This window comes from Puma concolor, chromosome B3, assembly GCF_028749965.1.
Source record: "Puma concolor isolate L17-30 chromosome B3, mPumCon1.1.hap2, whole genome shotgun sequence".
Taxonomy (NCBI): domain Eukaryota; kingdom Metazoa; phylum Chordata; class Mammalia; order Carnivora; family Felidae; genus Puma; species Puma concolor.
In genome coordinates, this window is record NC_141672.1 from 60,636,748 (window position 1) to 60,653,120 (window position 16,373).

At 36.8% G+C, this 16,373-nt stretch overlaps 1 protein-coding gene across 2 annotated transcripts; it reads left to right on the forward strand.

Moving 5' to 3' along the window:
• Positions 1-70: 70 nt before the first annotated feature.
• Positions 71-15,313, forward strand: TRAPPC6B (trafficking protein particle complex subunit 6B). Of its 2 annotated transcripts, none has more exons than XM_086709865.1 (6): positions 71-170; positions 8,483-8,550; positions 9,529-9,646; positions 10,933-11,016; positions 12,816-12,909; positions 13,875-15,313. In XM_086709865.1, the coding sequence occupies exons 1-6, from the start codon at positions 165-167 to the stop codon at positions 13,904-13,906; spliced, it is 402 nt and encodes a 133-aa protein (XP_086565991.1). In that variant the 5' UTR covers positions 71-164; the 3' UTR covers positions 13,907-15,313. The 2 variants fall into 2 exon arrangements, with proteins under 2 accessions (XP_086565991.1, XP_025775313.1); XM_025919528.2 differs by lacking the exon at positions 71-170 and adding an exon at positions 3,382-3,776.
• The last annotated feature ends 1,060 nt before the right edge of the window (positions 15,314-16,373 follow it).

The window sequence follows — 16,373 nt, forward strand, 5'->3', positions numbered from 1 at the left end:
CCGCTTCTAGCGCAGAGCAGGGGCCCGTTTGAGACTTCCTGGGTCCTCGAAGACGCCGGCTCACGGATCTGCTCTTGTGGCGCGGCGCGCAGAGTTTTCCAGCCCTTTTAACCTGTGATATGACGTGCTCTGTATCGTTTTAACCACCTGATCACATCAGTGAGATGGAGGCGAGTCTATTTAACCCTCTCCCCAGTAAATGATCAGATTAGGAAAGGGTGCGGCCGTTCCGTTGGTGCGCATGCCCAGAGAGGAGTTGGAGGGGTGGCGCAGTCCTCCCTTCATTGGATTAAACCAAAATGAGGGAAGCAAAAAATGAACATGAAAAATCATTAATCGTAATAGCTGACAATTATTTTGTTCGATACTAAATGAAACGTTTTACACAACTTGTCCCTCACAAACCAAAAGCTTGAATAAGCTGCCTGTTATTACTGATAAGGAAACTGAATCAGTAGATACTGTAACTATCTCTAGGTCACGCCAGCTGAGAATCAGTGTCTGATCAGACCCTCGCAAGGGTATACTAGATGAAAATACCGACGAAAAGACTGCAGGTATCCTCTACACCCGGCCTATACAACTGGTTTAAGATGGGGTCTGAAGTAGCGGCCCTATTGTTAGTTGTGTGTGTACGACAGTGTCCTCTAGCTCGTGGTTCTGCTCCGTGTACAGAGCCAACATGAGAACTGTTTTGTTCCAGAAATACATTTACAAATTACAGCTCAGAAAACATTTCCCCAAGAAACTGTGTTATAAATTACCTTGGTTCTCATCGTCTATTAGCTGGGCATCAACCTTGCACCAAGCATTAGACAACACTGTTTAACTCTAGTTACCATTTTAATTCGTCTCTTTAAAAGCTCCTATTGAGCATCACCAGTAATCCAGGCTCTGAAGATAAAACCTAGAACAAGATCAATGTGGTTCCTGCTTCTGTGGAGTTTGTAGGCTCTTCAAGGAGCAAAAATCATTCATGTAACTCATTCACTCATTCAATAAGTATTTGCTGAGCACTTACTATGTGCCAGGCACTTTTCTAGGTACTTTCATAGTGTGCAAAAAGATCTTTGTCTTCAAGGAGCTTGGAGACAGACAATAAACATAAGTAAATTACAAAACATGTTAGAAATGGACAAGTGCTATAGGAAAAAAAAGTAAAACTGGGTAAACGGGATAAGGGTTGATAAATAAGAAATTAATTATGATTGTAAACGTACTTAGTCTCCAATGATCCTTACTACAAGGCTGTGTAATAGATTGAACATGAAGCATAAGATTGTGGTAATAGTAGATCCTAACCACCAAATGTAACAATGTTTACATGGGAAAATGCTTTTATTTTATTTTTTAAATATTTTTTGGGAGAGTGCAAGCGGGGAAGGGACAGAGTGGAGGGGGGAGAGTATCTGGAACAAGCTCTATACTGACAGCAGAGAGCCCATTGTGGGGCTCAAACTCAAGAGCCCTGAGAGATTGTGACTTGAGCTGAAGTCGGATGCTCAACTGACTGAGACACCCAGGTGCCCCCATGAGAAAATGCTTTTAGAGGCAACCAAAAACATAGGATCTGTTCCTACTTCCATAGGACCTATTACTAGGATTCTAGACAATTCAACAATTGATGGTGGTGATGAAGGGAGAATGCAGTCAGGACATAAGAGACCTGATTTCATATATGGAAATATTAGTGCTGGAAAAAGTAAGATTATGGTTGCAAAATGATCTTCGAAATTCACTACTATTGTTAAATAACAAAAACTAAACAATAAATTTTAAACATCTAATTAGCTTTATTAATTGATTCATGAATTGGGCAGCATCCCATCTGGCAAGCAGAGGGGGAGCTCCAAAAGGCTACAAAAAGAGAAAGATTTTTAGAGGTAGGACAAGCAAGTCATAAACAAAAAAAAAGGATTATTTGAGGTGAGGTCACCTTCCTTTGGGGACAAAAGGGCTTATAAAGTGGCTTACTACATCTATCTTTGGGGGTTAGAGAGGGCCTCTGTGACAGATTACCTTATTGGTGCCGGCCAGAAATATTCGTAACTGACCAGTTAAGACTACATTTCTGGTGGAGGTAAGCTCCAGTTTGGTGAGGGGCCTAACATAAATGACTCCATTTTGGGCCTGTGGTTTTCTTTCTAACAGTGTTTTCAAAGGCTTAGGTGGAATTTTTATGTGATGCTCTAAAAACTGATCCAGGGGCACCTGGGTCGCTCAGTCAGTTAGGCTTCTGACTTGATCTCAGCTCAGGTCTTGATCTCAGGGTCCTGAGTTCAAGCCCTGTGCTGGGCTTTGGACTGGGCAGAAAGACTACTTAAAAAAAGAAAGAAAGGAAGGAAGGAAGGAAGGAAGGAAGGAAGGAAGGAAGGAAGGAAGGAAGGAAGGAAGGAAGGAAGAAGCTGCCATAATTCTAATTATGGAACATGATCTTAAATATCTGTGGAAGAATATGGAGAATTGAGAGGTTCTTGTTAACAACTTGAGAAAACTCAGTATGTTAATTTGGGGGAAACATTAATTGGGGGAAAAAATCTTCCTTGTGAATTACTAAGTAAACAATCACAGGCTAAGCAACACTTTTAAGCCAGAATTTGCCAAAATTTAAGAGGTGCACATGATCTAGCTATGTATTTGCATCTGTGTAGTAGTTAAATCCCACATCTGCCGTAGATTCTTATGAACTACTTCTCACAGTGAAGTTGCTTTTTTTTTCTTCTTCCTTCTTCTCTTCTTTTTTAAATTTTTATTTCTTTTGAGAGAGAGACAGAGAGCATAAGCTGAGGAGGGACAGGAGAGAGACATAGAATCAGAAGCAGGCTCCTGGCTCTGAGCTGTCCGGTAGAGTCTGGAACCACAAGATCATGACCTGAGCTGAAGCCCCACTAAGCCAACTGAGCCACCCAGGTGCCCCTGTATTTTGTTTCAAATACGTCCTGTTCTTTGCTTACTTCATCCCGTTTGACCCTTATACCCCACTCCCAGTAAACTTCCTTGTGGCCATAATGACTCCAAATCTTTGTGCATACCCAGGCTTAATCCACAATGGATTGGGCTAATTTCTCAATATATCTAAATTTTATAGCCTGAAAAAATGATTTATTCATTTTTTTTTTTTTTACAACTTTTCTCCCTATTGAACATGTGGCAAAAATAAAAGCTTTTGATGAAGCTAATTGTCAGTTCTAACACAGAGCGAGGTAACACACGGACGGCAGCGGGAGCTCCTTTTGTTTTATTTTATGCTGCTCCCTCTCTCCCCCGCCTCCGATATCGTCTGGAGGAGGAACCTTTACCCTATGGGGACGCGAGGAGTTCAGCACGGAAAAGGAACTCTGTGATCATAGAGCTGGCGGAATGCCGGGGTAGAGGGGACCGGAAGTTGGTTTTCGCCCCCCGCCCAGGGGCCGGATAGGGTCTCCGCTGACTCCGTTTGGTTCCGGCTGCTGTCAGATTCCGTCTTTGGGCCTGAGGGCTTGTTGGCCTTGGGGTGGGCTCGCGCCGGTACCGGCCTCACTCTTGTAGCAGCCTTGGGGAAACGGAGCGAATTCCTGGTCTCCTAGCAACCAGGGACCAGCTGTGGACTGAAGGAGCTGCGGCGCCACAGTGCAAATCGCTCAGGCGCTAGCCGGAACCCTTGAGCCCGGCCGAAACTGGAGCCTAAACTCTGCGCTTGGAAGAATAAGCAGGAAATGGCGGACGAGGCGTTGTTTTTGCTTCTACATAACGAGATGGTTTCTGGAGTGTACAAGTCCGCGGAGCAGGGGGAGGTGGTGAGTTCTCCCACAGGCCCTTGAGGTCCTTTCGCGGTGACACTTTTTGTTTCTTCTCAGTTCTTTCCTTCAATCCCTGTCCTATCGCCACCCAAAACCTCCCGAAGTGTAGACAAACTGGTCCACCTCCAAGTATCCTAAGACTAGAACCTGTGAGCTGTCTTCAGTCTTTAATCCTCTTCTCTTTCGCATTTTCTGTTTGACACTTTTTTTGGGTCCAGGCCCATATCTGATTCCTGCAGGTCACAAAATTTCTTACTTTTAGCCTTGTTGCTGCCATGATTTATGGCAGGGTTCATTGCAACGCTGATTTTGGCACCCCTACTTCTGTCACTTCCAGCACTACCACTGGACATACTTGAGAATCAACCCCTATCCCCTCTCCGTAACCCTCAGTATTCACGCTTCTCGAAGACAGAAGGCTAATGAGATTTAAGATTAAAGGAAAATTTGCAGGCGTTACTATAATTAGGAAACAAATTTAATTTTAAAAAATGTTATCTAGTGCCCTTATGTGTCAGAGGTGGTTTTGTGTGTTGGGAGTATAGTAATGAACGAAACAGTGACTCCATTTTCCTGGAGGTTACCTCTAATATGTGGGAATCCTCATTCATTCACTGATTCATTCAGAAAATATTTATCAGGTGTATTGTGAGCCTGACACTGTGCTAGATAAGATCATAGTTACTGGGGAATAGGGGTTCAATGAATAATTAATGTATTGGGTAGTAATTAGGAATAGAATCATGGAGTTGTAATGATTATTAAAAATGAGATATTCCTAAGTCATGCTCAAGTCAGAAGCTCTTTGTATAATGCTGTTGATAAAGATGGGTGGAAAGTGGGCAAAAGTAAAGGCACAGATGTATGAAAGAGTGTGGAGTATTTATGCTTAAATATTTCACTGTGACTAAATTGAATGATTGGAGAGTGAGAAGTGTTGAAAGCTGAAGCTGGAAGGAGTCCTGTATGATTAAAGAATTTGACCTTCTCCGTGGAGAATTTTTAAAGAGGGGAAAGACATGGTCCATTTGCATTTTAGGAAGATAATCCCGTGTTTAGGTTAGAGAGAGAGGATGTTTGTAGTGAGAAGAGTTGTTAATTCAGGGGTCCAGGCAGGAGATGATGAAGATCTGAATTAAGACAGAAGAAGAGAGAATGGTTTGTAAAATAGGAGATAGAATCTCAAGGACTCAGTTAAGTATAGGAGTGAAAGCTCAGCGTGGAGCCTGCCTGGGATTTTCTCTGTCTCCCTCTGCTCCTCTCCTCTGCTCATGCATTCTCTCTCTCTCAAAAAATGAAATAAAATAAGTATATAAATAAATAAGTAAAATAACATTAAAACAAAATCTTGGGTCATGAGTTCAAGCCCTGTGGATCTGTGCTGAGCATGAAGCTAAACACATAAATAAATAAATAAATAAACAAACAAACAAATAAATAAATAAATAAATAAATAAATAAACAAACAAGCAAATAAACAAACTACTTTAAAAATAAATGAATAAATAAGCAAATACACAAACTACTTTAAAAATAAATGAATAAACTAATAATACCTTTCTTTTCTTATTGCACTTTGTTTACAGTAAGGAATTGAAAGTACATATAAGCCAAAAGGATTTTTAAAAGTTACGTAGCATAGGTGCCTGGCTAGCTCAGTCCATACAGTATGTGATTCCTAATCTCAAGGTCCTGAGTTCAAACTTGGGCTTGGAGCCTGGTTAAAAAAAAAAAAAAAAAAATTAGGTGGCTGTGAAGACTAGAATCCATGTTGGAATCTAGGTGTATGACGGTTCATTTTGTTAGTGTCTCTACTTTGAGTGTATTTCAAATTTTTCATAATAAATGTAAAAGAAAGACACGTAATCCTGACATTAAGCTGTAATTTTTATATACCTTTTCAGAGATGAAGTCATTAAATTCTGAAGTGAAATAAAGGGGGGTGCCTGACTGGCTCAGTTGGTGGAGCACATGGCTTTTGATCTCCGGGTTGTGGGTTTGAGCCCCACATTAGGTGTAGAGATTGCTTAAATAAATAAAATAAATAAACTTTGAAGTGAAATAAAGGAAAGAACCAGTAGTTTTTAGCCTTCAAATCAATGATTTTCAAACTATGCTTGGAGAGGAATTAAATTTTTAAAAATGGCGTAATTGGACATTTACCAATTTATGGAGAATAGATTTTTTAAAAGGTTAATAGAGAATAAAATATTCTCAAGTTTAATTTTCTTTAAAAGTTTGGTACCCACTAGTGAGCATTCACAGATGCCAAAGTGAATGAACAAGTAGCAAAATCAGGAGGTATTTACTAGGGCATAATTCAAAAGCTTATGTGATCATAGTATTTGAGAATGTCTACATAAACATAGTTCCTGCTAATCAACATACTCTTGGGTGATTCTACAAAAAACGTATTGTTCCACAAAACTTATGGGTTACTTATTCTACCTGAGCATGCTTGTTTGTTCTCACCTGAACATGTTTTGAAATGAGTTGGAGAATAACAGAAAAACGAATGACTGTGATAGTATATTTGTGTGCAGAGCATTATGACAGCATAGGACCCAAAGGAGTGTCAAGGAAGGCTTTTGGGAGAATGTGATACTTGAACTGAATTTAAAGGGTGTATAGTCTGTGGAACAGCATGTGCTAAGGAGTGGATGCGCATGGAACTCTGGAGTTGCTGCAGAAATTTCAGAGTGGAAGAAGGAGAGATGTTTGTGGATATATGGCTGTTAGTAAATCTGGTTAACTAACCAGGATCATTTAAGGAAAGGCACATAATGCCATGCTAAGGAGTTGAACTTTATTTTGAAGAAAGAGGAGAGGGTGTTAAAAGGTTCAGTAGAGAAATAACCTGATTTATTTTTAGAAACTCTATATCAGAAATATAGGAGGTAAATCAAAGGAAGAAAAAACTAGAGACAAAGAGGTAATTTGGAAGGCATTAACTGGAAACCAGTAGGGAAAAGAGAAGGGCTAACTTAAGTAGTAAGGATAGAGAGAGATGGATTTTGAAAGCATGTAGATAATAGGCTTCGTAGGACTGCAGTGCAGATGGAAGGTTGGGAATAAAGAGGTAAAGTAAATGGCAGTTTTCTGGTTGGGGTAACTAGATGAATAGTGGTTCTTTTAATGAAGTTAAGGAATTTTAGAGGCAGCACAGGATGAGGACATTAAAATAATATCATTTTGAATATGCCTTATTTGAGGAAACTGTGGGACCTCTAGATGGCTCTGTCCCATGAAGTCTGTACTATAAAAGTACAGATTTAGTTGTCACAACCTCATTAGTAGAATACATGGTTCCTTAAAAAAAAGTTGAGCAAATAATGAGGCCTATGGAAGTTTCCACTTCCACTAAGAAGTGGAAACAGGCTCCATTATATAAATATCCATGCCACCTTGGAGCTGTATTCTAGCAGAGGGTGGGGATAGAGGGACATGGACAATGTGAAATTAGTAAGGTATATAGTATGTTAAATGATGAAAGAAGTTCTTTGGAGACAAATTAAGCAGAGAAATGGGATAGGGCATCAGTTATCACCTACGTGGGGCTGGAACTCACAACCCTGAGATCAAGAGTCATATGCTCTACCCACTGAGCCAGCCAGGCACCCTACTTTTAGAGGCTTTTTAAAACACAGATTACACTGGGTTTCAGAATTTGCAGCTTTTGATGCTAATGTTGCTGGTTTTGGGGCATGCTTTGAGAATCATCAGAATAGAGAATTTCCAAAGGGGAATAATTTAGTTTTAAAGAAGATAGTAAAAAAGAGCCTCACTGATGTGGGTGGGTGGGAGGATGGGTGAAATAGATAAGGATGATTAAGAATATATTTATTGTGGTGAGCACTGAGTAATCTATTAGAATTGTTGAATGATTATATTGTACACCTGAAAAAGCAGGGCAGGGCGGGGGTTGGGGATGGACCTCATGAGATGGTGACATGTGAGTGAAGACTTGAAGCAAGGGAATTGGTCATGTGGCTATCTGGAAGAAGAGTTGCCCATGCAGGAACCCTGAGGTGGGAGCATGCCTGGCATATTCAAGGACAGTAAGAACACTGTAGCTAGAGCCCATGTGAGTGAAGAAAAGTAGAAAGTTGAGACCTGAGGGGTAGAGAAATCTGGATTGTAGAGAACTTTGTAGACGATCCAGAGGATTTTGAGAGTCTTCAGCATAGCGGTAGTATTTACAGTCTGAAGACTGGATGAGATTGTCAAAGAAAAAACAAAGCAATTGCATGATTTCTGACATAGGATGGTGGGATCATCAACTAAGACACATTGAGGACTGGAAAGCTTGGATGACTCTAAGAGACATTTTGAAGCCAGGAACAATAGAATTTAATGACTGCCCAAAGGGAGTGACTGGTGGAAAGGTGATACTTTGACTTCATTTCTATAACTGAGGAGAGAAGAATAGTTGAAAATGGAAAAAAAAATGTGTAGAGGGAGTAATTAGGCAGAGGCTTTGGCATTTCTGAGAAGTAGTAACAGTTCCCTGTTTACCTTATTGCCTTATGAAATGATTAGTACTAAGATAATTGAAATATAACTTATAATTCACTTTTTCTTAGAATATTTTAGTAAAAAAAGTATAAGTACTTTTATATTTTTAGTCAACATCTTAAAACAGTTTTTGAATACTGATATTTTGGTATTCTAAAAATATTCAAAACAATTATTTTTTAAAATAGGAAAATGGACGCTGTATTACTAAGCTGGAAAACATGGGGTTTCGAGTGGGACAAGGATTGATAGAAAGGTGAGCAGTATGGATTTGAAAATTTTCTTCCAGGTAGGTTATAAACAAAGATGATCCATTTCAAAAGATTGCATAAAATTTGAAGTACTTTAATTTTAATTTCTAAATTTTATTTATCCTGTGTTCTTTAACTCACAGATTGAAATTTCTCTTTAGTTCTGATGCCATTTTAACTCGGTTAAAACTTTTAATATCAGAAGAAAATATATATTTGTATTTTAGACTTTTTTCCTGAAAACTTTGGTGTACTATCTAAAATCTTGTTGCATTTTTGGGGTGCCTGGGTGGCTCAGTTGGTTGAGTGTCCGACTCTTGATTTTGGCTCAGGTCATGATCTCACAGTTTGTGGGTTCAAGCCCCATATTGGTGCTAGGCTGACAGCGTTGGGTGCGGGGCTGATATCTTGGAGCCTGCTTGGGATTCTCTGTCTCCCTCTCTCTCTGCCCCTTCCTTGCTTGCACGCTCAAAAATAAATAAGCATTTTTTAAAAGCTTATTAAAATAAATAATAAAATCTTGCTGCCTTTTTTACTTAAGGTCTAGTAGGTTCTTTAACCTAAATGGATTTTTGTTTAAATGCAAGGGATGGAAATTCTTTAGAGTCTATGTTAATGTATGTACTAATTTTTCAATTTATAGATCCAGTCTTAAGGTCTTATTCCTTTCTCATTATTTGAATAGCTGAACTCTGGTTATATTTTATATAACAATACCGTGATTATGCCCAGCTTTTTTTTTTTTTTTAATGTGCTAGAATTAATTTTACTTAAAATTGCAGCTTGCTATTAGACTAATTTTCATACTGTAATTGCATAACAGAATGTAAATTGAGATGAGATCTCCTTTGCTTGGTGCTTATCACTTTGTGACCATCAATAAATGTTCAGTGCTGTTCTGGCATTTCAAAATTAGTGAATAATGTGACCCTCCTGCTTTCTTTGGAGGAAAAATACTGATTACTTTTAGTTGATCTTTTTAGGTTTACAAAAGATACTGCCAGGTTCAAGGATGAATTAGATATCATGAAGTTCATTTGTAAAGATTTTTGGACTACAGTATTCAAGAAACAAATCGACAATCTAAGGACAAATCATCAGGTATTTAGGCAAATTAAGGCCTATTTTTTAAAGTCCTTTGACTTAATATAAATGTCCTATTTTAGTTATTTATTATATAAAACTTAAAATAATTTCTAGTCAACTTTGAAATGTTTCTCTTACATGTTATTAATACATCATGATTTTTTTTCTCTAATAGGATACAGTGTATAAGAACAAATAGATAGTTATCAGTAATGATAGCTGTTTCTTTCCCCCAAATAAAAACGTTATCTTAAGTTTTAAAAAGTAGCAGAATGTCAGAATGATAAAGGTTTTAGGATTTGGTTCCTTAGTTATCATTACTTAATGGTGATTATATGTAGAACCACAAATATATCATGTTTGTCTTTAGAGTAATTTCTGATGTCTAATTTATAGAGCATATTTAAGTAACTCTTGCATTATTTGTTGCATTGTTGGTCATTTTTCTATTAAAATAATTTGTTAAATAAAATTTAATAGATTGGGGCACCTGGGTGGCTCAGTCGGTTAAGCTCCGACTTTAGTTCGGGTCATGATCTCACAGTTTGTGAGTTCGAGCCCCACATCAGGCTCTGTGCTGACATCTCAGAGCCTGGAGTCTGCTTCGGATTCTGTGTGTCTCTCTCCCTGTCCCTCTTCCTCCCTCCTTCTCTCTCTCTCTCTCTCTCTCTCTCTCTCTGTGTCCCTCCCTGACTCACACTCTGTCTCTCTCAAAAATAAGTAAATATTAAAAAAAATTTTAAGAAAAAAATATAATAGATAAAATTTAATAGATTGCGTGGAAAATTATGCATTTAAATAGATTTATAAAACTCAAGGAAATATTTTAGAGTGGATTTGGCATTTTGATTAAATATTAGAAAATGAAAATAATGTATCTAGTAGTTTTACCAGTACTTTTCATTTTTTTATATAACAATATTACTGTTACCTTGTAAGTATTGAAATGCTAATGAGAGGAAGTGAATTTGGTTATTGGCTTTCTAGATATGAGCTAATAATATATAACTGTTAATTCCACCTGGACATGTATTTCTGATTCCTTTGAGTTCTTTAAGGGTAGGAACTATCTTTTGCATCTTTGTATCTATAGTATCTTAAATCTTTCAATAAATATTAGCTTTATAAAGTTCTCAACAATTTTTCAGCCTACACACTGCAAAACTCTTTTCATTTAAAGAAATTTGACCAATGGAAAGGAGAGTTTTAATAACTTAAAAACTCTTAATTGTTGTGAGGAGAAAATTTTTAAGGACTACAGCATACATTGACTCTGGATGTTTTTTCTGTTTTTGAAACAGGGCATCTATGTACTTCAGGACAACAAATTTCGTCTGCTTACTCAGATGTCTGCAGGAAAACAGTATTTAGAACATGCATCTAAGGTATTTATTGGAATGGAAGATTGGGATTTTCATAGGGAAGAGTATGATGTCAACCACAACAGAGTTTTGAATTTAAAATAGGTTTTAAAGTTGTTGTTTTTCTTGTTTAAGTGCTTTTCTGTGAAATAGGAGACAGGTGTTCATCATACTAAAATAATCTGTATTAACCAATAGCTGAGTAGGCTTATGATGACTAATGAAACACTATAACAAAATGCCATTGAAATGTAGATTAATGTTAGATTCTTGAATTTAGCATAGGTGTATCAGAAAAGATAGTCAAACTTATAAAACAGGTATTAACTGTGCAAAACTACTCACCTGAGTTTATATGTATAATATCCTTTAGCTAATTAAAAATTTTTTGAGGGGCGCCTGGGGTAGCTCAGTTTGGTTAAGCATCTGACTCTTGATTTTGGCTCAGGTCATGATCTCGCAGTTCATGAGATTGAGCCCTGCATCGGGCTTCATGCTTTCGGTGCGGAGCTAGCTTAGGATTCTCTCTCTCCCACTCTCTCTGCCCTCCCCTGCTCGCACCTGCATGTGCACTCTCTCTCAAAATGAATAAATAAACTTAAAACAAAAACTTTTCCCTGTTATTAACGTGTTTCTAAGAATACGTTTTTTGTGTTAAGTATATCTGTGTTTCTGTGTTTTGTCTAGTTTTTGTTTTTCAATCTCAGGTAGGAATCAATAAGTAGATCAGCAGATATATTAAAGCTGACAAGTTTAATGTAAGGGTTCTTTTGAGATGATTAAAATATCTGGGGCAGTATGAGCTATTATTTATCTGTAAACATTTATCTGTATATAAATTATCTAACAAAAGCATTATAGTTATAGTGGAAAGAGCATGGAATTGGAACCAAATAAATCTAAATTTTAAACTATGCAATTTACAGTTTTGTGACATTGGATAAGTTATATAACCCCCTTTGGACCTTAATTCCCACATTAATAAAGTTGGTTATAATAGTACCTATATTATTAACAATCTCTAAAGTCCTTTCCAGGTCAAAATTTCATGACTCCAGATTTAATTACTGATCAGTACCCATTTATGTAATTATAACATTATCTATATTATTCATAGATATATTGTGTTATTGGCTGTCATGCAGTAGAAACATGTGCATAATCAAAAATTCCTTGGATAATTTATTTTTTGGTTCCTGTTCTTATCTGGCTTTCTGTGCTGTAGCTCAGCCCCATTCCCTTTTTTTTGTTTCCATATGACAGGGTTTCCCACATTGGTACTGTTGAGATTCTGAATGGGATAATTCTGTGTTATGGCAGATTGGCTGTAAGTCTTGAACAAATCAAGATTCTTGGTTGTAGAAAGCAGACACCAACTCTGATTGAATAGGGGAAAAAACATACAGAATTGATGAGAAAGCTCAGAAAGCAGGCAAGAACTGTAGAAGGTTAGGGCAGCCAGAAAGACAGCCCAAGTCACTCCTCAGGCAGGGTCTAGTTAGAGTCCTTTGCACTAACAGACACAAACCACGTTTGCTGCCTCTAGAACTAATTCTAACCTGTTTCCAGGTTGTTTTTTCACTTATTCTAGATTCAGAGTCTGTGAGTGGAGCACCCAAGTCACGTGTCCATGGTTTAGTTGCCAGGAAGCTGGGAACTTGTTTTAACAATCATAATTTTCAATAACTTAAAAAATTCTTCCACTACCTTTTTTTAAACAGCAATGACTTATTAATAGGAAGGCTTGACTCAATGTCATATTTATCAATAGCATTGCTTTCTTAGTAAATCCTTAATATTCTTTACATTTTTCTTCCTTTCAGTATTTGGCATTTACCTGTGGCTTAATCAGAGGTGGCTTATCAAACTTGGGGATAAAAAGTATTGTAACGGCTGAAGTGTCTTCAATGCCTGCCTGTAAGTTGAATTCACATTTCTTAAAAATGTGATTATTTTTAGTGATTATTTTTCAAGTCTGGTGGTTTTTGTTTGTTTGTTTTTGTTAACTTAGAGTTAACTTAGAGGAAATTTAAAATGCTAAAACCATTTTGTTTTACTTTTACCAATTTTAACATTTAATGTAGTAATATGTAGCATCCCTATATTCATATTCAAAGAGTTTAAAATTTATAATGGTAACAATTTAAGAAAGTAGGCTAAAGTAGTCCAAATTTATAAGACAGCTTAAGTGATGATTCTTAACTTTTAAAGAAAAAATTTCTGCATTATTCTTTTAAGATAGCAAATTGCCCTATACCATTGAAAATGTCTTTTTTAAAAAGTTTTCTAGGGGCACCTGGGTGGCTCAGTCGGTTAAGCGTCCGACTTCGGCTCAGGTCATGATCTCGTGATTCGTGAGTTCAAGCCCTACATTGGGCTCTCTGCTGTCAGCGTGGGTCCTCTGTCCCTGTCTCTCTGCCCCTCCCCCGCTCATGCTCTCTCTCTTTCTCTCTCTCTGTCTCAAAAATAAACACGGAAGTTTTCTAGAGTACGTCTATTATATATAAAGCTATATAAAGCCAACTAGTCTTTTACTGCTAAACTCCTTTCCAAAGATATTTTCACCAGAGCTACCAACCAAGAATAAAATTGACTTGAGCATCATTGTATTTCCTTTTTATTCACAATGATAATTAGCAGCGAAATACCCAAAAGGTAGGAATCACAAAGAGGAGAAGCAGACACCTATCTATTCACAAAACAAATAATCACCTTATAAAAATGAAATTTGCTTTGTTGAGTATTGTGAAAAGTGTGAAAAGTTGTTTGACATAGCAGGTTTCTCCATTGAAACTACTTTGTAATAGAACAGAAAATTGATGTTTAAGCTTGTTTTCTTTGTACCTAAGTCAAGGAATGATTTTTCATTTTTCTTTTTTTAGGTAAATTTCAGGTGATGATACAGAAGCTCTAAAACATACTGAAATGCAAGGCAAGGCTTCAACAGTGTAAAGAGATAAATTATTCGTGTATAAAGTATTTCAAGTAGTTGGACATTTGTATTGATATAAGCTATTTGCTAATTTATGTAATGAAAGATGCACTCTTAACCAGGAGTAAGATTGTATTTTATTAATTTAACACAGACCAAGTTAAAGCAGATAAAGACACATTCTACCATAACATAGATTTTACTAAAACTATTCAGAATGAAAACCTGATTTCAAACAACTAAACCCCAAGATTTAGAACCCTTATTTTAAACATTCATATTTGCTCAGACTGGTATGTATTTAACCACAGATAGAAAAGCAAAACTCAGGGTTTGATAAATTAGCATTAAGAAAAGTATGCATCAGGGGTGCTTGGTTGGCTCAGTTGGTTAAGTGTCTGACTTTGGCTCAGGTCATGATCTCGTGGTTCATGAGGTTAAGCCCTGCGTTAGGCTCTGTGTTCACAGCTCGGAGCCTGGAGCCTGCTTCAGCTTCTGTGTCTCCCTCTCTCTCTGCCCCTCCCCCACTAGCATATGCACACATGCTCTCTTTCTCTCTCTCAAAAATATAAATAAAACATTACGAACTTTTTTTAATTTAAAAAAGTATGTATCAATCAGAATCATTTCTGTAAAAATGAGCACATTTCAGTTTTGCTTTATGAATTTATTTTAGTATTTAAGAAAAGCAAACAGTACACTAAATTAAACATTTTTTATTTTATTATAATTTATTTCTATTAAGAATTTTTATGCCTATGAAAATTTTATTATATACATTGTGTATTATGTGTGTGATACATATATATACTGTATCTAACCGCCTAAATTGCAAAAAAGTTCATTTTACTTTAACAGAATTTAGTCCTTAATTTTACTTTAATAGAATTCAGTCCTTGAGAACTCCATTAACGTAATTAAAGTGTAATATAGATTAGTTTAAATGTGAATTCAGTGACTCCAGGGCCAAAGACTATTAGGCATTTTAGGAAGGAATTTTATACTTACTCCTGTTACAGTTTTGACTTTCACCTTTTTCCCCCATGTGTGGAAGGACTGGTGAAGGTTCTAACATCCTTATTTTTATTCCCTAATTACTATTTCCCAAGAGCAGAGGGGTGGATAATTGGCTTAGTCACACCAATATTCATTGGACAATGTCTATTCAGTGGGTTGGGTCAGTGCTCATCTAGTGTGTCTATCATCTCCTCTTCCATCTGATAACCGAGAGAAGACAAGTGTGAAGATGAAAGTCATCACATTGAGGATAGCAGGATGCATCAATAGGAAGCACCTTTATTGTGCTTCTGAATTAACCAATCCTGGAACTGCTTTACCTTTGGACTTTTTGTTACATGGGATAATAAATTCCTTATATTGTTCAATCCACTTTTGCTTCTGTATTTTGTTACTTGTAGTCAAAAAGAAGTCTCTTCTAGCTGAGGCAAGGAGAGAGTTAGTTTATACAAAAAACAATATAGGAGAATTGAATTTCTTTTTCTCTCAGGAAGGGAGGGAAGAGAAGAACTTAAAGGTTTACATGTAAAATGATAAAACCATAAAGTACTAAAGAAGATATTAGTTTTATCATCTTGTAGTAGAGAAGGACTTTTTAAAAAATGTACAGTGTTATAAAGGAAAATAGTAAAAAAAATTAATAACCTCTTCAAATGCTGTTAGGAAAATTGGATATCCACATGCAAGAAAATGAAATTGAATCCTTACTTTATACCATACATAAAAATTTACTCAAAGTGGATTATAGACTGATACTTAGGACCTGAAACCAAAAAACTCGTAGAACAGAGGAAAAGCTTCATAATGTTGGTCTCGGCAATATTTTCTTGGATTTGACACCAAAAACAAGCAGCAAAAGCAAAAACAGACAAATGGCACAACATCAAATTTAAAAGCTGCTATACATAAAGGAAACAGAGTGAAAAGGTAGCCTACCGAATGGGAAAAGTATTTGCAAACCATGTGTCTATAGGGGTTAATACCTAAAATATATAAGGAACTCTTACAGCTCAATAGCAAAAAACTAAGCCAATTAAAAAATGGACAAAGGACTTAAACGTATTTCTCCAAAGAAGATACACAAATGGCCAACACGTATATGAAGAGATGCTCAGTATCAGTAATCACCGGTGCAAATTGAAACCGTAATATCACCTCACACCTTTTAGGATGGCATTATCCAAAAAAAAATTTTTTGCAAGGATGTGGAGAATTTAGAACCCTTGTGCCCTGTTAGTGGGAATGTAAAATGATATAACTCCTATGGAAAATACTATGGAATTTCCGTTAACAACTAAAACTGGAACTGCTGTATGATGCAGCAATCCTGCTTGTGACTATTCAGAAGATTGAAATCAAGAACTTGAAGAGAGATTTGAACTCTCCTGTCTCTTGTGTTATTCACAATAGCCAAGAGGTAGAAACAACTTGC